At 43.2% G+C, this 22308-nt stretch overlaps 1 protein-coding gene across 3 annotated transcripts in view; it reads right to left on the bottom strand.

Moving 5' to 3' along the window:
* LOC118280965 (uncharacterized) overlaps window positions 1-22308 on the bottom strand; it is a 55741-nt gene that overhangs the window by 12734 nt on the left and 20699 nt on the right. For all 3 annotated transcript variants that reach the window (XM_050701002.1, XM_050701003.1, XM_050701004.1), the window contains exons 2-7: window positions 14361-14458; window positions 13061-13228; window positions 11426-11539; window positions 4851-5004; window positions 3275-3420; window positions 1181-1280 (exon numbers count right to left, since the gene is read on the bottom strand). In XM_050701002.1, coding sequence (XP_050556959.1) covers window positions 1181-1280; window positions 3275-3420; window positions 4851-5004; window positions 11426-11539; window positions 13061-13228; window positions 14361-14458 — 780 coding nt within the window. The remainder of the gene's footprint in view (window positions 1-1180; window positions 1281-3274; window positions 3421-4850; window positions 5005-11425; window positions 11540-13060; window positions 13229-14360; window positions 14459-22308) is intronic.

The raw sequence follows: 22308 nt of genomic DNA, 5'->3' as shown, positions 1-22308 counted from the left end.
TTGAAGCGTCTTTCCAAAACTGTATATAACAAATTCAACCTTAACTTCACAGCCTAACGCACACATTACTTCTGAGATTTTAAAAAGCACATTCGGGCGCAGACGCGCTAATCCCAATGAATGCGCGCGCCTTTTAAAAATCTCAGAAGATTAAATCGACCCTAAGTAGCCACTGCTGACCAAAGGCCTTATCTCACACGGAGAAGACTTAAGCATTAATCACCACGCTTGTTCAATATGGGTTGGCGATGTCAAACTTATAATTAGAAATTATAAGCCCAGGTTTCCTCACGATGTTTTCCTTCGCAGTTTGTCAGTGGGGTCTAAATATGCTTAGAAAGTACATATAACTCGGAAAATGACACATTTGTACTTGTCGTTGGTAGGTTTCAAACCCCTTATGTATGAGAAGCAGGCGTCTTAAACCTCCGGGTCACTGAGAGGTTAAGCTTTAGCAAAAGTTTGTTTTATAAAATCTTAAGTGTAGGAGAGCCATGCACACGGCACTGTTGTGTCGGCTCGACCGGAGTGAGACCACGGCTTCACAGAATAAAACGAGAAACAACCGTTTGTGACCGTTTCCACTAATACTAAGCTATGTAGCTGTGTATCGCTGTGTATCGAGGAAGATGTGCAACTCGAGTATGCGATGTATTGATAGTAGGATAAACCAGCCATAGCACGCATTATTTTCCATATAAAAAACATAACGTAGCTGAGTCCTTTTCCACCAATGCTAGGCTACGTGTACCATTGTTGGAAGCCAAACGCATTCATAGCAACGTAACATAGCACATCTCTGGTGGAAAAGGCACCCTTAGATTTCATAACATAGTTTCTAACAGGTCGACCTAATAAAAGGGTGTTAGGGGCCATCCATTAATTACGTCGCACATTAAGAGGGAGAGGGGGTCGACGAAGTGTGACTTTATGTGACAAGGGGGCGGGAGGGGTCTTAAATTTCGTGACTGTTAAAACACGAACTTGGAACTATTATCGAAACACTCAAAAAATTCTAGATGTAAAATTATAAAAAAAAATTTGACGTCACACTAGGGAGGGGGAGGTCTAACAAATGTGACCAATTGTGACAAGGACGGGGGAGGGGGTCTAAAATCATTAAATTCGTGTGACGTAATTTATGGTTTATTATGGCCCCTTAGTATAAAAATGTACGTACCCTGACATCGATGCGGTGACAGCGGGGAGGCTGCCGCGGAAGGCGGCGACTGAGCCGCTTGCTCGGCCAACGCGTCCGCCAAGTGGGCTGTTCCAGCGTCCTGGAAACAATGATTACATTTTTGTATTATAATAACTATCGTGAAACATTAAATCAACCAGAAACATGGTTAAAGCACTACATAAATGGAGAAAAGCTCTACTAGTTAGCTGCTCATGATGAAGAGTCCCTCTATTTTTTGTTTGCTCCACACTATGATTTTCTCCTGTGTCGTGGGTGTGTTACAAACAGACAGGTTCATATGCACATGACACTAATACCCGAAACAACCATTTGTGCTCCGTGCGGGAATCGAACCCGCTACAAGTTGTACGACTGCTAGTAAGCCCAGCCACCGCGCCAATCATCACCGCATCAATCAGCCAATTGTAACGCCTCTGGTGTTTCAAGTGTCCATGGGCGGCGGCGATTGCTTACCATCAGGTGATACGTCTGCACGATTACTGGCAAGTTTCATAAAAAAACACTCACCTGTATGATTAATTATTATGTTATCGGCTTACACGACTTACGCGGAATGCTGCTCATGAATATGAGCCTCTAGCATGGCTTGAAACTAGTCGAGTTCCTCGTCAAACAGTTACGTGAGTAAACCGATAACATAATAATTAATTTAGTATGTCTCACGAAAGTTACAATAAAATCTACCCTAACCATGAATGCACAGACCGCAGACATACTGGTGGCCCGCCGACAGCAAAAATAATACTCTCGTACATTCGAAAATATTGAATTCTATTCCAGAATAAAACCATTTCTATTCCAGAATTCTATTACAGAAAAAAACATTGAAAACGACCAAGACTTACGCAACAAATTCAACGAACAAATATAAAAAAGACTGTAAGCACTATGCAGTATGCAGTGCCACTCCTCAAATTAATAAATTTTATTTTTCAATTGGCCCGCAATCCGTTCATAATTTGTCCAAGTGGCCCCTAGTCTTAACCCGCCACTGGTGACGTGTATTTGTCTTACATAGTCAGTGACCCTGGTCCCCTGCACCGTGATTTTGTTGTTTATGTATTATTTTTTATCTTCATTATTATTTATTTAAAACACTCTAAAATTATATTTTTAAACATTACTTATAAAAATAAAAAACAAAATAACATTTAAAAATATAAAAATAGGAGCCGACCAGTAGCGGGAGCATGGTCCAAGCTACCGGTGGTTAGGGCTCCAAAGACAGAAACCTCCTCACAATACGTGCCGTTTCGAGGAGTACTGCCTTCTGCATCAGGCCCTTGATCCATCCGCCCAACCCCAGCCTTCTAAGGTGGTTGTCGAGGCTGTTGGGTATTAAACCGTTGGCCGACACGACTATCGGCACAACGATAGCCGAATCCACATTCCACATGTCGACAACCTCGTGAGCCAAGTCAAGATATTTTATTTGTTTATCTTTTTCATCTTTCACGAGGTTCTCGTCATGAGGGATGGTGATATCGATTATGATCGTGCGGCGCGCTTGTCGGTCTATCACCACTATATCAGGTTTGTTGGCTACAATAGTCCTGTCAGTGATGATAGATCGATCCCAGTACAACGTGATATGGCCGTTTTCGAGAACTGGATCGGGCGCATACTTGTAGTATGGAACCTCAAACTCAACAAGTTGGTAGTGCAAAGCAAGTTGCTGGTGGATAATCTTGGCCACCTGATTATGTCTATTATTTTATTTTATTTTTTATTATTATTAGATTTTTTAGATAGATATTTTGAATTAGAAACGATATAAAATAGGACATTGACATTGGAAGGACACAAAATTACATAAATATACAAATAGAAAATAAAAGAGATAAAATGGCATAGAAAGGACATAAAAATAAAACGCCCGCATTGCTGTTGCGGGGTGGACTAATGGTAGAGGGCGTGTAGTAAGGCAGCTACTCGAAATCGCAACCTAATTCGATAAACAGTTTAAAAATTATTCTTAGTTTTTAAATTACCCGGTCTCATAGACATATAGGTCACCAATGGCGGGTTAATAAGTCTGTGCATCCCTGACCCTATAGATGTCCCGCTCACCTGTATGATATTGTTGGAGAGATCCAGTAGTTGTATGCGCGTGTTGTACCGCAGCAGCGAGGCGAGCTGCGCCGCGTCCGACACGCCGAGTCGGTTGTCGCATAGTCGCAGCTCTCTTATCGAGCTGTTCGATTTCAGGGCTATCACTGGAAGTTAGAAATAAATAATATTAGTATTATATTACTAATATTATAAACTAGCGACCCGCCCCAGCTTCCCATGGGTGCAATGTAGATATATCTTTATTACTCTATCTATTAAAAGAAGCCGCGTCAAAATCCGTTGCGTAGTTTTAAAGATTTAAGCATACAAAGGGACATAGGGACAGAGAAAGCGACTTTCCGTGACGAATCCATTCAACCATCGGTTGATGACCGATCTATTGGTATGGCAATATCATTGCTCAATCTCGTCAAAACAGCTGAAGGGATCGGTTTGAAATTTGAAACAGGGATAGATAGATATAACACATTGGGTACTTTTTATCCCACGGGAACGTGGGCGAAGCCGCTGGTAGAATCTAGTGGGTTTACATATTTTTTGGTTCAATGAAACCATAGCACTATCAACATTCGAATTAAATGTAAAAAGTTTACATATGTGCTCGATAGATAGCGTTGGGATCGAGTGAGATGGAGCTATGGTTCTTAAGGCTATGTATGTATGTGGGTTTTTTATATTTGGTGGTGTATGCACCAAACACTATATTTAATACGCGATTAATGTTACAGTATTTTAATTATCCACCCACTCCCAATTCCCAAATCAATCTTCGTTCATAATCCTTAATATATTATTTTAATAGTAATACTACTTGAGTGTAGAGTAAAATAAACACATAATCCTTTACCTAAACACAACAAAGGTTCCCCGGTGAGACACACCCGCTGCAAGCACAGCGCCCGTAGAGTGCACGTGTGTGCCCTGAATCTACTTAGGGCTAGAGTGAAGTAATACACACGATAATTTACCTAAACACAACAAAGGTTCCCCGGTGAGACACACCCGCTGCAAGCACAGCGCCCGTAGAGTGCACGTGTGTGCCCTGAATCTACTTAGGGCTAGAGTGAAGTAATACACACGATAATTTACCTAAACACAACAAAGGTTCCCCGGTGAGACACACCCGCTGCAAGCACAGCGCCCGTAGAGTGCACGTGTGTGCCCTGAATCTACTTAGGGCTAGAGTGAAGTAATACACACGATAATTTACCTAAACACAACAAAGGTTCCCCGGTGAGACACACCCGCTGCAAGCACAGCGCCCGTAGAGTGCACGTGTGTGCCCTGAATCTACTTAGGGCTAGAGTGAAGTAATACACACGATAATTTACCTAAACACAACAAAGGTTCCCCGGTGAGACACACCCGCTGCAAGCACAGCGCCCGTAGAGTGCACGTGTGTGCCCTGAATCTACTTAGGGCTAGAGTGAAGTAATACACACGATAATTTACCTAAACACAACAAAGGTTCCCCGGTGAGACACACCCGCTGCAAGCACAGCGCCCGTAGAGTGCACGTGTGTGCCCTGAATCTACTTAGGGCTAGAGTGAAGTAATACACACGATAATTTACCTAAACACAACAAAGGTTCCCCGGTGAGACACACCCGCTGCAAGCACAGCGCCCGTAGAGTGCACGTGTGTGCCCTGAGCGAGCGAGCCAGGACCGGCGCATGCGACGCCTCCAGCGGCGCGTCTGTTATCTCCAACTCCGAGAGATCGGCACTCTGTAATCAAAGATTTAATAAAAGTTATAATTTAATACATAGGAACTTAAGTAATTAGTGAACGATATTTAAACACGTGATTGTACTCATGATTACAAACAACTTTCAACATTAGTTTTATTTTTATGAGAATTTTTTTTTTTTTTTTTTATATTGAATGGGCCGACGTTTGGCCGCTATCTCGCCTGATGGTAAGTGATGATGCGGCCTACGGTGGAGCACGTCTGCCCATAAGCAACCTATTCACTCGGGCTTTGAAGACACCCAGGTTGTACCCATCAGGAAACACAGACTCCGGCAAGGAGTTCCACTCCCTGGCAGTTCGCACAAAGAAGCTTGAAGCGAAGCGTTTCGTGCGAGTGGGTGGGATATCCACCATGAAACGGTGACGCCTCGCCGATTGTCTTGTGGTTCGTTGATGGAAAGGACTAGGGGGAATCAAGTTGTGCAGTTCCCCTGCACACTCTCCGAAATGTATCCGGTAAAAAACGGAAAGGCTTGCGACCTTGCGCCTGTGTTCAAGGCTTTGAAGCCGGGCCTCCACAAGCGCATCATCATTGATGAGCTTCTTGGCACGCCTTTCAATGCGCTCGAGCGCATCCAACTGGTGTCTAGCCGAGCCGTCCCAAAGGTGAGAACAGTACTCCATACATGACCGAACCTGCGCCTGGTACAGGCTCAGTAGTTGTTTCGGTGTGAAGTACCGTCTCACCTTCGAGAGGATACCCAACTTCCTACCAGCCAGATGCGCCTTCGACTCTATATAAGAACCGAAGTTTAGCGTTGGCGATAGAGTTACGCCCAGAAGCTCAAGATGATCCGATATTGGAACGGATACATTTCGGAAAGTAGGAGTCAGCGGAAATTGACTCCGTTTGGCAGAGAAGAGACACGCCTGGGTTTTGGTAGCGTTGAACTTGACCAAGTTGGCGTCACCCCAATCGGAGACCGCCTTCAAGGACGAGTTCAACCGTTCGACCATTGATTCTCTTAGAGACTGGATCTGTGTTCCGCTAGTCCGCGCATCGGACACATACCTTTCAACAACTGTGCTGTCATCCGCATACCCAAAGATACCGGGCTTAAGCAGGTCGTTGATGTGCAGCAAAAAGAGCGTTGCTGAAAGTACTGACCCCTGAGGGACTCCGGCGTTGATGCCAAATTGGTCAGACGAGCAGCCATCGATGACTACTCGAATTGACCGATCCGTCAGGAAGTCTACAATCCATCTGCACAGATCAGCGGGAAGTCCATACGCAGGAAGCTTGCCGACAAGACTGTCGTGCCATACCCTGTCAAAGGCCTTAGATATATCGAGCGAGACAGCTAATGCTTCCCCGTGCTTCTCGATGGCCTCGCTCCAAATGTGAGTGGCATACGCAAGAAGGTCCCCAGTAGATCGGTTGCGGCGAAACCCATACTGCCGATCGCTGAGGAGGTCGTTACCTTCAAGGTATGCCATGAGCCTGTTGTTAAGCACACGTTCCATACTCTTGCAGAGTATGGACGTGACCGAGATAGGTCGGTAATTATTGGGGTCGGCACGACTACCTTTTTTGGGCACAGGCTGCACGTTGGCCAGCTTCCATGCAACCGGCACTTGACCCGTCTCTAAGGAAAGGCGGAACAGACGTGTCAGGATTGGAGACAACTCAGGCGCACAGGTTTTTAAAACCACGGCTGGGATTCTGTCGGGTCCACTGGCCTTATTCACGTCGAGATTACGCAACGTCTTATATACCTCCTTCTGTCGGATGCGAATTTTCGACATTTTTGTCTCGCAAACGTTATGTAGAGAAGGAGGCATAGCGCCACCAGTATCAAGACGTGAAGACTCCGCAAATAGGGAAGCAAACAAGTTCGCTTTCTCTACTGCGGTGTGAGCCAGCGTCCCGTCAGGCCCCAGGAGAGGCGGAAGTGAGGGGCGGCAGAAGTTCGATTCAACCGCCCTGGCTAGGGACCAGAACGCTTTACTCCCCGCTGGGTAGGAAGCCAGTTTGTTCCCTATTCGGCCAATGTGGTTGAACCGAGCCATCCGCAGTGCCTTTTTGCATGACTTGGCAGCCCGGTTGAAGGCTCTCTTCTTCTGAGGAGTGTCGCCAGCCTTACGGCGCCTGGCACCCGCCCATGCCAAGTATGCCGCATGCTTTCGCGCCTCAGCACGTCCGCAGTCGGCATCAAACTATGGACGAGTGCCACCGGAAGATGCTGCGTCCGAGAATGGGATGTAGTATTCCATGCCCTGACGCAGCACCCCCGCTACGGCATCCGCACAAGCTGACGGGTCACTGGATGAGAAGCAAACAGGCCGCCAAGGATAGGATGCAAAGAAAGATCGCATCCCATCCCAATCTGCTGACTTGTACCGCCACATCCGCCGAGATCCCCTGGGACTAGGATCCTGCGGCGAGTGTGTGGATACAGATTTCACCAGACAGTGGTCAGAACTACCCAGGGGTGATGAAACTGACACTGAGTAGCTGTCTGGATCTGTTGTCAGCAGAAGGTCTAAGCAGTTGGCAGTTTGTGTATCGACATCAGGCACCCTTGTGGCCTCATGGACCAGCTGGGTCAGGCCAAGCGTCAGCGCAAGCTTACGCATCTCCCTCCCAGCATGGTCAGTGCACTGGTATGGGAACAGCCACTCCTGGTGATGGGCGTTAAAGTCCCCCAGTAACACCAACTGGGCCGAAGGGTACCTCTGCCGAGCTGCGTCCGCCGCCTCCACTAGGTATTGCGCTAATCTGGTCGTCTCCAAATCTCCGCTGTGCGACCGATAAACACAGGCATAGAGAATTTTCTCCATACCTGTGCTCATCAGTATCCACAATGTAGAGTAATTGGGGTCTTCAAAGTCTCGGAGACGCCGGTAACAGACGCCGTCCTGGACGTACAGGCATACGCCTGCACGGGCAACAAAATTGTGCTCCAGGGTAAAACCTGGGTAGTTGAGATAAGAAACGTCGGACGGACATCTGATCTGGGTCTCCGAGAGAAACAAGAGTGTAGGGTACTCGGTCTCAAGATGGTGATGGACCGCATTGATATTTGAGTGCAAGCCTCGAATATTCGTGAGGTGCACTTTGAGGGAGAGGGAGTGCAGCCGCTGTTGTACCCTTTTCTTTTCTCTTGTTCTCATGGTAGGAGTGTAAGGTTGCGGAGAGGATGGCAGTGAAATGTCCCTCCACACAGGCGACCCCAGACGCGCACTGCAGTTAGCTACATCATTGGGAAGCCAGCCTGGAGACTGCGGGGACGCCCGAGCCCCCCATGAATATCCATCGGGCCCTCTCGTCCGGTCGCCAACCGGCACGATGGCGTATTCATGGGATTTTTCGCTAGATGGCGGGGCAGCCTTTCACGTGTGGCTAGCACGCTAATTGGGCCCCCAACTATCTGCGGTCGGCCAGCGGTGCACCGTGCCTCGGATCCCGCTACCCTCCGCGACTGGCCACCCGATGCAGCCACACCAGCGCGCGCCAGATCGGTCTACCCATAGTGGAACAAACACTTCGACCCATCCTCTCATACGGCGTCACCGAGCATCGTGGCGGAACACGGCTAGGCCGCTTGGCGACACGGTTTTGCTCGGTGGGTGGTCATAATGCCGTCGGCCGAAGCCTACCACCAAATTGTCACCTGGTTAGCACCTCCCAGAGGCCACGTGTAGGGGTTCATTTTTAAGGGTGCTCTCCTACGGACGAGGGTGACTCAGCCTCCAAAGAGAATTTCTTTTTTTGTTTTTGTAAAAAAAAAATATCATCTATACATATAATAAAATCGTAGAAAAGTGCTGTCTGTACATTGAAAATAAAAATAAAAAAAATAGCAGGGGTTATTGTTATGTCGATGTCGAACCCAAAAATGTAATTAACTTTTTTTTGTCTGTTTGTCTGTTTGTCTGTTCGTCTGTGCGCGCTAATCTCAGAAACGGCTGATCCGAGTTGGATGCGGTTTTCACGAATATATTGTGGGATGCTTAAATTTACATTTAGTGTTTGTTTCATGTCAATCGGTTCATAAATAAAAAAGTTATGTCAAATTAAAGAATCACGTCGAACATTCTATGCTTATACCATTAATCTCCGCAACTATTTGACGGATTTGGTTGAAATTTGGTACAGATATAGTTTAGAACCTTAGAAAGGACATAGATATATTTTTATTTCAAAAATCAAAAAATAAAAATAAGAAATAAATTATTTATAAATAATTCTATGTCGATCGTTACACGACTTCGGTTCATGTTATTGTTTTAATTTATCGAAAAAAGTAAATAAATAGTAAAAAGGTATGAAAAAAATAATATCAATATAATAAAACATTTAGTACAAAGAAAATGCTCTAACGGAGTATAGATAATTCTATGTCGATCGTTACACGACTTCGGTTCATGTTATTGTTTTAATTCATCGAAAAAAAGTAAATAAATAGTAAAAAGGTGTGAAAAAAATAATATCAATATAATTAAACTTTTAGTACAAAGAAAATGCCCGAACGGAGTATAAATAAATACAGTAGAACTCCAATTATCCGAGTTAATGGGGACCGGGACCCATTCGGATAATCAAATATTCGGATAATCGGATTTTTTCAAAAAAATTGCCATTGAAGAGAATAAAAGCTACGTTTTGATATTGCACTATTTTTTTATTGAATTAAATTGCGGGGGAAGTCAGCGTAGGCACAACGGCAAGTTAAGACAAGTCAAGTCAAGACTTGACAAACACTGGCTTCGCGGGGGGGGGGGAGAATAATAGCGCACTTAGACTTTTTTTGACAATTTTTGTGATTCGGATAATCGGCGATTCGGATAGTCGGAGTTCGGATAATTGGAGTTCTACTGTAATCCAAGTTGTCTTTATCCTCGATAGATGGCGTTGGGATCGAAATAGATCGCGCTATGGTTTCGTTACATTCATTTGGTTGGGTATCGGCCGAGCGCTTCGGTACTATCGTAGAAAAAGTGTATTATCAGTCGTATGATTATTTGTCTGTAGTGGTCCTGCTGTTTCGTATATTCTAAATTGGTTTCGTTGTATTTGTCAATTAATAAGTTTATTTGTTGGGTTTTCCTGGTTTTTTGGTTAAACTATTTAACGTAGGTTTAGTTTGATATCGATTATTAGTAGTTACTGTAGTTAGTTTTTTTAATAAAATTGTAAGTCTAATTTTTTTTTATTAGATTAGATTTAAGTCGTTTCTTTTAAATTATTTAGTTTAAGCTTGGTTATTATAGCATAGAGGATAGGTTGTAATATAGTTTCTTTTTTAATTGTTATAAATTCGTAATTCGTAGCTTTCTTTAGTTTTAAGTTAGTTTAAGTCCGTTTTTAAACTATTTTTTCAATGCCCTAAGTGAGTATACATCTATTAAATTCAAACGCAGAGCTCATTATGTTAATTTTTGAAGAGTTCCCTGGAATATCTTCCACATCTCATTTTTGAAGAGATCCCGCGAGATCGGGAACTATGTGGTTAAAACCAAAAATTTGCCGGAAGTCACTATTCCACGCGAACGAAGTCGCGGGCAATTTTTTAATAAAATTGTAAGTCTAATTTATTAATTAATTAGATAGATTAGATTTAAGTCGTTTCTTTTAAATTATTTAGTTTAAGCTTGGTTATTATAGCATAGAGGATAGGTTGTAATATAATTTCTTTTTTAAATGTTATAAATTCGTAATTCGCAGCTTTCTTTAGTTTTAAGTTAGTTTTCATCTTAAGTTCGGAAAGATTATATTTCTTTAGTTTAAGTCCGTTTTTAAACAATTTTTTCAATGCCCTAAGTGAGTATACATCTATTAAATTCAAACGCAGAGCTCATTATGTTGATTTTTGAAGAGTTCCCTGGAATATCTTCTACGTCTCATTTTTGAAGAGATTCCGCGAGATTGGGAACTATGTGGTTAAAACCAAAAATTTGCCGGAAGTCACTATTCCACGCGAACGAAGTCGCGGGCAAAAGCTAGTTAGCAATAAAGTTCCAATAATACCTACTAGTCTTCGAATAACGCGGGCGCGGACGCCTCGGTGCTCATACGAAAGCACGCTCGCTTCGCGTTCGCTTCAAGATCGCATTTTACGATTTTTGGACTTATTTAAGCTAGCTTCATGAAATTTTGTGCTTCTAGTTGTCCTTATGACATAATTAGTACGTAGTTTCATGTGTTTACGTTAAATGGGTTTTGAGTTATAGAGGGGTAAAAATTGGGGGAGGCCTTTGTTCAGCAGTGGACGTCTCTCGGCTGATGATGATGATGATGATGAAAAATTGGCACAAAATAGTTCCTATAATATTAGACTCGGCGCTGGCCAACTTTAGTTTTACTTGGAACCCGATGTAAGGGTTGTTGGCGAAAATAATCCCACCTTATTCAAAGTGACGTAGAGTAAAAATGAAAATATATTCATATGGTACCTTTTTGATCATCCGAGAAGCGGCCTGCCACCCTCTGATGCCAAATTGCCGCGGCCCCGCTATAGACAACACTGTCGCGCTTTCGTAATACTCCGTCATGTCGAATAACGCCTCCTGGAAATAAACCATACAGTTGCTTTAATAAACTGTTTTTCTTTCTTTCTTTCTGTGAACAAGAAATTAACAAGAAGAATTAATCAAAGTATCACCGCTACTCTGCCGGCGGGTGTCGTATAACCAACTAAGAGACTACAGATTTGACTGACGTGACGGTATCAGGATGGAATTTAGAAGAGTAAATTATGCTCTGAGGGCTTAGTACGACTTTGTTTTACGATCGAGATCAAAACTTTACTGCGTTCGGCGCTCTATATCCATAACATAGTTAACATACCCGTACGAGTTTGCGTTACGTTAATCAAAACGAAACGAGAGCGCGTTCGGCGCTCTGATTGGATGGTTCATTCGCTCCCGGCCAATCAGAGCGCAGGACGCACTCTCATTTCGATCAAGTTAAAGCAAACTAGTACTAAGGGTACTGATAGGCCGGCTCCAATTAACCAACCAATCAGAGCGCCAAACGCGCTCTCATGTCGATCTCGTTAAAATTAAAAGAAACTTGTACTAAGCCCTCTAGAATAAGATATAGGCTACTTTATACCCCACGGCGAAACCGGGCAAAGCCCTTAGTCCAAGCTAGTTAATCAATATAAAATAGGCTACCTTATACTTACGCTTTGCACATAAAGTAATTATGTACGTATGGTAAGCATTCATATATATATTTACGAGCATTGCATCTATTTCGGGAACTACCAGGTACAATGATTCATGAACTTGGAAATAATTCATGAAAGCATAAACGTTTCGGATACGAAGCTTTCAATACTACGGTCTCGTAGAACACCGGCTTGAAACGATACTTTGCTATAAGTTTATTATAACTTTCGTGTGACATACTAAATTATTTATTAATTTGACTGCACGATTGGCGCAGTGGCTGGGCAACCGGCTGCCGCGCAACGGGTAGCGGCTACGATTTCCGCACGGAACGACCCTTTGTGTGATCCACAAATTGTACTTTCGGGTCTGGGTGTCACATGTATGTGAATTTGTATGTTGGAAGCGCACGCAATCTTAGTGTTGTTTAAAAAGAAAACACTAAAACATTATGTTAACGGCTTACACACGTAACTGTTTGACGAGGAACTCGGCTAGTTTCAAGCCATGCTGGAGGCTCATATTCATGAGCAGCATTTCGCGACACACGCCTCTAGCATGGCTAGAAATTATTCGAGTTCCTCATCAAACAGTTACGTGTCTCCTTCTCGTCTCGCCAAAGCAGGGAGAAATCATTGAATGATTTCCTCACCTAAAAAAAAAAGCGTTGCTTCACGCCGGTTCAAAGTAAGGCCGTTTGAGCCGACGCGACGTATTCGTGCCAAAAAGTCAGAGAGTGTTCAGAGTGGCGGAGAGCCAGTTGATGCAGGCGGCTTGTCGTTCCACGTGGAGGACTAAGGGGGAGGCCTTTGTTCAGCAGTGGACGTCTCTCGGCTGATGATGAGGATGATGATTCGTGCCAAAGCATGCCAAAATCAGCAGGTACCACATAAGATGTATTTTAAAAGGACCCACCGCTCCTTCATCATCAATGATGCAGTGTTCAATCTCCAGCCTCCTGAACTGGACCTTCCTCATGATGGCTTCTAACGCGTCCACTGCCGCAGCGCCCGACAGCGAGCATTCTGCGAGGGTGAGGCGCGGCGCCCGAGTCCCACCTCCTATGGCTTCATCTGGCAGTTCCTGAAATGAAAGTATAACGTCTATTAGAATAAGCATCTTTTTTTTTTAATGGGACAAACCCGCCACATCCTCCCATACCGCTGCAACTCCTGTGCACCAGGATCTACAGTAGATACAAACATGAAAACACCGGAACACTGAAGTCCGGCGCGTCCCAGGGAAATGAATGACTGTCTTGGATCCCGCAACGAAACAAATCAGAAGATGTTATTAGAGGAGAAGAAAACGATAGTTTCCACCTCCCTCGGTGAATTTAATGCGGAAGACAGAATGACTTAAGTCTTAAGGCACAAAAGAGACTGCACAACTGGGAGAAGCCCAGTCGCCAAGCACCACGGAATAAGCATCTTTAAGCGTCAGCCTTTGGCATTATAGGCTGTCAATAACAGCCAATATATCTTTTATCCACTATCCCACGCGACAATGGTTCCATTTGGAATTTCAGGTTCCAGTGCTGCAGACGACCTTAACGAGTTACCGGAGCTCCGGTTCAAAGCAGGAGTAGAGATGAAGTTGTACTTTTTAGACAGTCTGACACTCTCTCTTTCTCTCTCCTCACCCAAGACGGGAGAAGGCATTACATTACATGATTTTCTCCCCCAACAAAAAATAAAAATAAGGTTTCCTCACGATTTTTCCTTCACCTTAACCGTAACCTAACTAAATCCAACAGGTAACCCATGGAATAAGGCGTCGGCTTCAAATGTGCAATACTTCTTGTAGCTCATTGGAGGCTCTTCTATTCGACAAGACTTCATAAGCAAGTTTCTTTATATCTGATTTATAGAGACACCAAGTTTCTGCGCCGTATAAAAGTACGGTAAGATTAGTGCTTAGATACGTTAGATGTATAGCGTCAATTACGCAAAGACCGACCCAAGCCCTCCTATATGTACACATACAACTCTGCCGGTCAGCTTTACTGCTCTAATTGTGATCGGATTTTTAAAACTAAGTTCGGTCTGGCCAGTCACATCAGGGCCCATGACAGGAAATAGCTTCTCTAAGGTCGCCGTAACCGAAATCGGTAAGGAGGACTATATATGTATATTCATGAGCAGCTTAGATTTAAGCAATCTATCAGGTGATGCGTCTGCTCCTATAAAAAAAATGATGAAACTAATTATCTCACCCGTATTTGCTCCAGCACGGTATCGATGGATGGCGTGCAATGTCGCCTGCACGCCTCCAGGTACTCGGCAGCAAGCTGAGATTTTGTCGTCGTTGGCACTGTGGACAAACAGATGGCAAATGTTATTTTGTTATTGATAGTAACCCGTTTAGGAACCGAAATACATCCACTTTTTTATGGACGGGGGAAAATCACCTGAATAGGGATGATGACTGGGTCAAAAATAAATTATTACAACTTTTCAATACAATAAAATATTCAATTATAATCACACTCTCATTCATGAATTTGATGAACTACTTAATTTTCTTCTTCTAAAAATAAGTCTGCTATTTGACGTCAAAACTTATGACGTCATAATAGAGTATTTCATTAGAAAATATTGTTTTTGACGTTTTGAAAAAAGTATTGAATTTGACTAGTAGGAAACATGCCTATTATTGGCGGGAGGAGTAATTCATCAGAGATGTGCTATGCTACATAGCTGTGGAAGCGTTTAGCTTCCACTAATCATATTCATTGGTACACATAGCTTACTAGTCGACTGCACGGTTAGTGCGGTGGCTGGGCAACTGGCTGCCGTGCAACGTGTCGCGGGTTCGATTCCCGCACGGAACAACTCTTTGTGTGATCCACAGATTTTTGTTTCGGGTCTGGGTGTCATGTACATGTGAAATTGTATGTTTGTAAACGCACCCACGACACGGGAGAAATTCCTAATGTGGGGCAACGTTTTTTAAAGAAGAAAAAAAGAAAAAGAATATTATTTTAATTTTATTGATACAGAACTAACCCATAGCTGGAATAAATCGACTTTTTTATTGACGGAGAAATATTATCGAATTACTCCTTCCGCCTATAATTACAGTGCTATTGCACCAAAGATGTGCTATGCTACATTGCTGTGGATGCGTTTGGCTTCCACCAATCATATTCATTGGTACACTTAGCTTAGCACTGGTGGAAACGGACTCAGCTAACCTATATTTTTTACATGAAAGTGTGATCTCTCTCAGTCTGACTCCTTGTGTGATGCACAAATTGTTGTTTCGGGCCCATGTGTGTCTGAACTTGTATGTTTGTAAACTCATCCACGACACAGGTAAAAGGCCTAGTGTGGAGCGGTTACTTTAAAATGAAAAAGTATTATGCTTATTTGGGCAATGATTAGGTGATACGTGGCCAAAAACACTACTAAGACAGTGGAGGTTAGTTTGAGGACTGTGTGAGACTTTGGCTAGTTATTTTATTTTTAGTTAATTATATTCTGTCAGTTTGAGCATTTGCGTGGGGTACCCAAATTTTCTTTTGGTTGATATAGTTAGTCGGATCATTCAGCAACAGCCGTCAGCTGAGTTTGTTTCGGCATTTCTTCTCAGAGTAGTCCGATAGGAAATGCCGGCCTCATCTAGTTATTTAAGAGATGGACATGTAAAAGAGTTACATTGTAACCTATTAGCAAAAAATAATATAATTTATCATTTATGAGGGTTGTTAGTAACCCATAGTTTCGAGTACATTTCCATACAAACAACAAGCTATTGCAAGTGGAAGTGGAAGTGGAACATCGAGCGAAATGTCCCAATAACTTGAAAACCCCATAAAATATTAAGTGCAGTTATAAAGTGTGACGTCACTAGCGAATATCTTTCAGTAAGGACATAAACCCAGATCTTTGCATGTTACTTGAATGGGAGCTGTGACGTCATCGACATGGTGGTTAGTGCTTGTACACGCTGAATCGCGGAAGCGGGCTGGATTGCGGACGCGGAATACTCAAACATAATATGACACGACATGTAAATCGCAAGTGTTCACGTATAAAATGCAAGTGCTTTGTAAATTGCGAGTAACCTTTTTTTTTTGATAACTTTTGAAAACCTTTAAAAGAGCCAAGCTTTTGGGGGTGAAAGACTAGAGAGTGTGGGTTTTTTACTTCACTAAATCCACCCCGGTGGCCACTTTCAGCACGGGTAAGAGGCACTGAGTCCTCTAATTAGACCTGCTGTAGAGCTTCTATGGTGCCACGCCTGTTACGGTACTTCCTTAGAAAGACACGTGTCTCCCTTGAGCCTCGCTGTGCAAGTTGCACAGTAGCACTCTAAGCACCCATGGCCCCAAAGCTCCGCTTGTAGCTAATGTAGGCGGGATTTCAGCGAGTTAGGCGTTTAAGCGTTTGGATGGTTGGGGGAAAAGTATGTGGCCGGTTCGAATAAACCAACCAATCAGAGCACTGAACCCGCCCTCATTTACTTTAAACGTAAAGCAAACTCATACTAAGGATACTGACAAGTTCAAACGGTTTGAACTTATCGCTCGCGCAAAAGCCTGGCGGTCACCGTGATCAGCAAGCCCGCGTCAGCACCCGCTACCGCGTGCAACGTAAACAAGCACTCAGGATAAGTACATTAATCTGGTTTTAAAAGAATGACTCATACAGCACTTGTGATATGGGTCAGTTGACATAAAGCTACTAATAGGGGCGACCCTATTTCCTTTCATGAACCAACTTGTGTTTACTTCGTATCCTTGCATACATACATACCTACAATACGACTGAAAATCAGTGCTAAGTCTAGAGCATTTTACATGGAGCGATTGCCTTATTTTATTTATTTTGAGGCTTTTACCCCTTTTTCTAATCTTCCCAATCCCCGATTCCCCCAACAACGCTTAAATTCATAACGATAAATAAAGAAATAAATTCCTAAAAATTAAATAATATTAGACACGTATTATTTTATTTTGTACTTAGAAAAAACGAATCAAAGTTTAGAAGTGGGAGCAAATACGCCATTTCTACGTACAAAATGTATCTAGAAATGACGTCACGCGATATTTCCAATCAATATAATAATTATTGAAAGTATTTGTTTGCGTAAGAAAAAAAAAATACGTGTGTAATATTTTAAAATAATCTACAAGACATTAACATTAAAATAAAAATTAGTCATCTACCCTTTTGCATTGGATTTACAATAACAAAAACAGTTGCAGAGATCCGTTATCGCGTACATTGTAAACGATATAAGGGCGGGTACACAATGAATGGATCCAATACTTATATATCATAGATTTTAACAAATATTTGTTGTGCAAGTACAATATAATGCCGTTTAAATTGAAATAAAAATAACATCTTGGCCACTTATTACATTTATCACTACTAGGGTAAAATTATTAATAATAACCGAAAAATGTGATTAATTTATCACTTTTACCCCGAGTTTCGGTAATTATTAATAATTTTCAATTATTCACTCTTACCGTAACATAAATACTAACACGTGAAAGAGCCATGCTTAAGCACTGAGAATGTACTGGCTAGAACGAAGTGATACCACGGCCTCACAGGTAACCGACGTGAACCAACGCTTACGTTATGTTTAGCCATATGAGTGAACCGGGCGGGTACACAATGAATGGATCCAATACTTATACTAAAACGTGAAAGAGCCATACGTAAGCATGAATGGGCTGGCTAAAACGAAGTGATACCACGGCCTCACAGGAAACAGACGTGAAACAACGTTGTTTTTAGCCGTATGAGCCAAAGTCCCTGTTGCAAATCTCTAATCCCAAAAAATGGTAGACGTCATTTTATACTCTTCCATTTCTACTTCTATTCTATGGCTTTGAAGACTACCAAAACCAAAACTGAAAGAGCCATCAGACCACCAAAGATGGGGTACTCCCCAGCCAGTACCTAGTAGAGTTGATGCCGACACGGGTTACCGAAACTCCGGCTCGAAAAGGAGTACGAACGGGGTGGTTTTTAGTCAGTAACAGTCTGACACTCCCCCTCGCCTTGCCCAAGAAGAAAGAAGTCATTGGATGATTTTACCTATCAATAAAAATCTCGTCAAAATCGGTCCAGCCATTTCAGAGATTATGCGGAACAAACAGACCGACAAATTTTTTTTAAATTGTGATTCTGGTGTACAATGTATAATATGCATGTAGTAAAAAGCGGTTATTTCAATATCACAAACAGACCATTTTTTCAAACTCCGATTTTATTTATTAGTCTGTACTAGATATTAATAAAATAATGAAGTATCCCTTATTGTACCCATGCCCTAACAGAAGTTATTATCACAGTATGACTTCAGCGAGTGACCTCGCATGCAATGTCAGGGTCATACCATGTTGGGGACGAACACTACACCACGTGGATACACATTTTTTCCTTTTTTTTTTATTGTATAGGGCGACAATTGCAGTGACTAAACTAAAGTAAGGTTGAAATGACTGGCGAAAAATGTGGATATTGATTTAGGGTGATTTTCAATCGGAGATGTGCCATGCTACGTTGTTGTGGATGCGTTAGGCTTCCAGTCTTTCACCAATCATATTCATTGGTATAGAACCGATGGACACAGACTCAACTAAGCTTTGTTTTTATATGGAAAGATGCGTGCTCTGGATGGCATTCCTACTATCGATACATCGCATACTCGAGCTGCGCATCTTCCTCGCACAGCTTAGTATCAGTGGAAACGGTCACATAGTTTCACAGCTTAGCTATTACATCTTCGTAGCATAGCAACATAGTAACTACATATCTAGTGGAAAAACACCGTAAGCGTCCACATGCCCGCATCGTACGCATCGCACGCGACGGATTTTAGTTTGTCCGCCGACGGCATCATCGGCAATGCCTACATGCAATGCGTACCGATGACGTCATACGGAATGCGTGCGATGCGTACGATACGGGTCTGTGGACGTTTACCTTAAAACTACTACTCTTTAACTTCAGATCGATAAAATTGTTTATAAACAAAAATAAAGTGGCACGAACAATACTGGACAATTACATTAAGGTTGTATAGTAAGCGAATAGTAAACACTAGAGCCAAGGGTTTCCGCAACTAGATGACCTCACCGTTGCGACCTTGAGCCGTTTCAAGTTTATTAGGGGTTGGCTGGTTATTACAGCTATACGGAACAGTGGTTCCCAAACGGTGGGTCGCAGAAGACAAAATATACATCACACAACGTCACGCCTTTTATCACATCACATTAAAGCACGAAGTGCCACTATACAATGTACACCCACTTTTCGCCATTTGTGTTATAAGTCCCATGCAATAGGGGGTGAGCCTATTGCGATATACCGGGCACAATTCCAGACTCCGTGCTATTACTGAGGATTTTTTGAAAATCCGAAGAATGCCCAGCAATACTTTGCCCGACCTGGGAATCGAACCAGAGCCCTTGTTCGGCAGTCGCACTTGGGATCACTCGGCCAACGAGGCAGTCTCGACCAACGAGGCAAGACAAAATATGGTATGCGAAATAAACTTTTTAAACTAAAAACCACGGTTTACTCACGTAAATGAATGGAGAAAAGCTGTACTAGTTTCGAGTCACAGAAAGACTCTTCATCATCAGCATCAAAAGATTTTTTTTTGGGACTAGCCCGAAACTATCTCCCTTACCGCTGCAACTCCTATAAGCCAGGATCTACAGTAGATACAACCATGAAAACACCGGAGTTAAATAATGTCCCGGCTCGACCGGAATGATATCACGTCCTCACAGAAAACCGACGTTAAACAACTCTTGCATTATGTGTGGCTGCCGCAGGCCCTTTCCAGTCCCCGATTCCCCAACAACCCTTAATTCCAAACCCCCGAAAAGCCAGCAACGCACTTGTAAAGCCTCTAGTGTTTTAAGTGTCCATGGGCGGCGGCGACAGCTTACCATCAGGTGATCTGCTCGTTTACAGGCTTATACCATAAAAAAAACAACAATGATATAAAAGTAGTCCTTGAACAACAAACGGTTGAGAACCACTGAGCCATAGAAATGAATGACTTCAAAGAAAAGTACTTTTGCTAGGTAATGTACGTGAGCTAAGTATCGATATAGGCTAATGTTCTTGTTTAAGTGAGTCATACAGTATAGGTATAGTGTAGGGGTTGTCCAGTAATGGTAGCGTGACCTGTTGAGGTGATACCTAATTTAGTATCACCATGAATTAATGTTCACATGAAAACGGTGACTCGATCGTGACGGCATTGTCCAGTCTGTTGTTGGTAGCGTGGAATGTACCCTTAGTATCAGTTTGATTGCGGCGTTCGGCGTTCTGATTGGCCGGCTCGAATAAACCAACCAATCAGAGAGTCGAACGCGTTCTCGTTTCGATTACTTAAAACGTAAATCAAATTCGTACTAAGGGTTTTGTTCAGGCGATACGTACTTTGGTATCGTCATGAGCATTAATATGATCATCTTATGGAAGTCCTCTAAAGATTTTGCAATCAACTGATTTTTTACGGTAAATGGCCGGTAAGCGAACAGACGGATCACCATGCAAGTGCCGCTATCCATGGACACCCGAAACACCGGAGGCGTTACAATGGGCGGTAATTCGGCCTCCGGTAACCTCACTCACACAACGAAATACAACGCAAGCGTAGATTCACGTCGGTTTTTTTTTGAGGCCGTGGTATCACTCCGGTCGAACCGACCCATTCATGTCCGAAATATGACTCTCCCACACGAAGCAGTCATGCTAGCTAAGGAGGAGGCGGGGCGCCTAAGGGAACGAACCTCCTCACGCCCCAGCAGTCGCGAGAGCCACTGCGGGTATCGGGGATTACGCGATGATCTCCGGCCACCGTAAATGCGGATATACGGACGACCAGAACCAGACTCGTGCGTAGGGCGCCAGACCACCACAGATGGGGCCCAGTAGAGCTGACGCCTGATCCGAAGTTGCGGACGACCTAGCGGGTTGACGCTGGTTGCGGAAAAGCAGTAGTAACGAGGTGGTATTTAGTTGGTAAAAGTCTGACACTACCTCTCGCCTCAAGAGAAGTCATTGGATGATTTTCCACCCTTAAAAAAAGCGTGGACTGACCAGGCGATAAGATATTGCGGCGGGCTTATCCCAAAAAAAAATGACCAGGCGATACATACTACAGCATTATTACTCATTCATAACGTTCCAAAAACGTTATGGACACAATGACAAACGAAGCCTTGTAACAGTCCGTCCAATGTCAAGGGTGAGGGCACTACTTATTACTACGAAGCCACACAGGTCGGTGACCGCATTCGTCACTATCAGAATGATTGATCAAAATATAATGGATGTAGTTTAGGCCTAATGGGACCAGGGTTGGTATTTGAAAGAGAGTTTTGTTTTATTTAACTTGCTATGAATGTGTTTTTTAACGAGCAGACGTATCACCTGATGGCAAGCAATCGCCGCCGCCGATTGACACTTTAAACACCGGAGGCGTTACAAGTGCGTTGCAGGTTTTTTGGGGGTTAGGAATCTAAGGGTTGTTGTTCGGGAATCGGGGATTGGGAAGATTGGGAAGGGGGGAATTGGGCCTCCGGTAACCTCACTCACACAACGAAACACAACGCAAGCGTTGTTTCACATCGGTTTTCTGTGAGGCCGTAGTATCCCTCCGGTCGAGCCGTCCCATTCGTGCCGAAGCATGGCTCTCCCACAGTTGTGTGTGTCAAGTGGAATCTTACAGCTGAATTTTGATACGGGAATCTTCAACCAATTGAGCTTGAAATTTTGTATACACGTTTTGTGAAAGTTTCCAACAAAGATGTGCTATGTGGCTATACTAGCTATGCTACGAAGATGTATGTAACTAATCTGTGAAACTATGTGACCTTTTCCAATGATACTAAGCTATGTAGCTGTGCGAGTAAGATGTGCTATGAATATGCGCCGCCGCAAAGTAGCTATAAGAGGAAGACATGCAGCTCGAGTACGTCGCCGCGTCTGCGCACGCTGCTCATGATGAAGAGTCCCTATGTGACTTTAAACTAGTAAACCTTCTCCATTAATTTACATGAATAAACCGCGATTTCTAGTTAATACACGCTGTTATTAAAACCCATTTAAAAACCTATTCACCAGAGATCTATCCAAGGTGTTGATATACTCATAATTCATACTTCTAAACGGGAG

This window comes from Spodoptera frugiperda, chromosome 19 (genome assembly GCF_023101765.2).
Source record: "Spodoptera frugiperda isolate SF20-4 chromosome 19, AGI-APGP_CSIRO_Sfru_2.0, whole genome shotgun sequence".
In the NCBI taxonomy this organism is placed as follows: domain Eukaryota; kingdom Metazoa; phylum Arthropoda; class Insecta; order Lepidoptera; family Noctuidae; genus Spodoptera; species Spodoptera frugiperda.
Note: the sequence above shows the minus strand (reverse complement) of the source record. Positions and strands in the feature narration are given on the sequence as shown.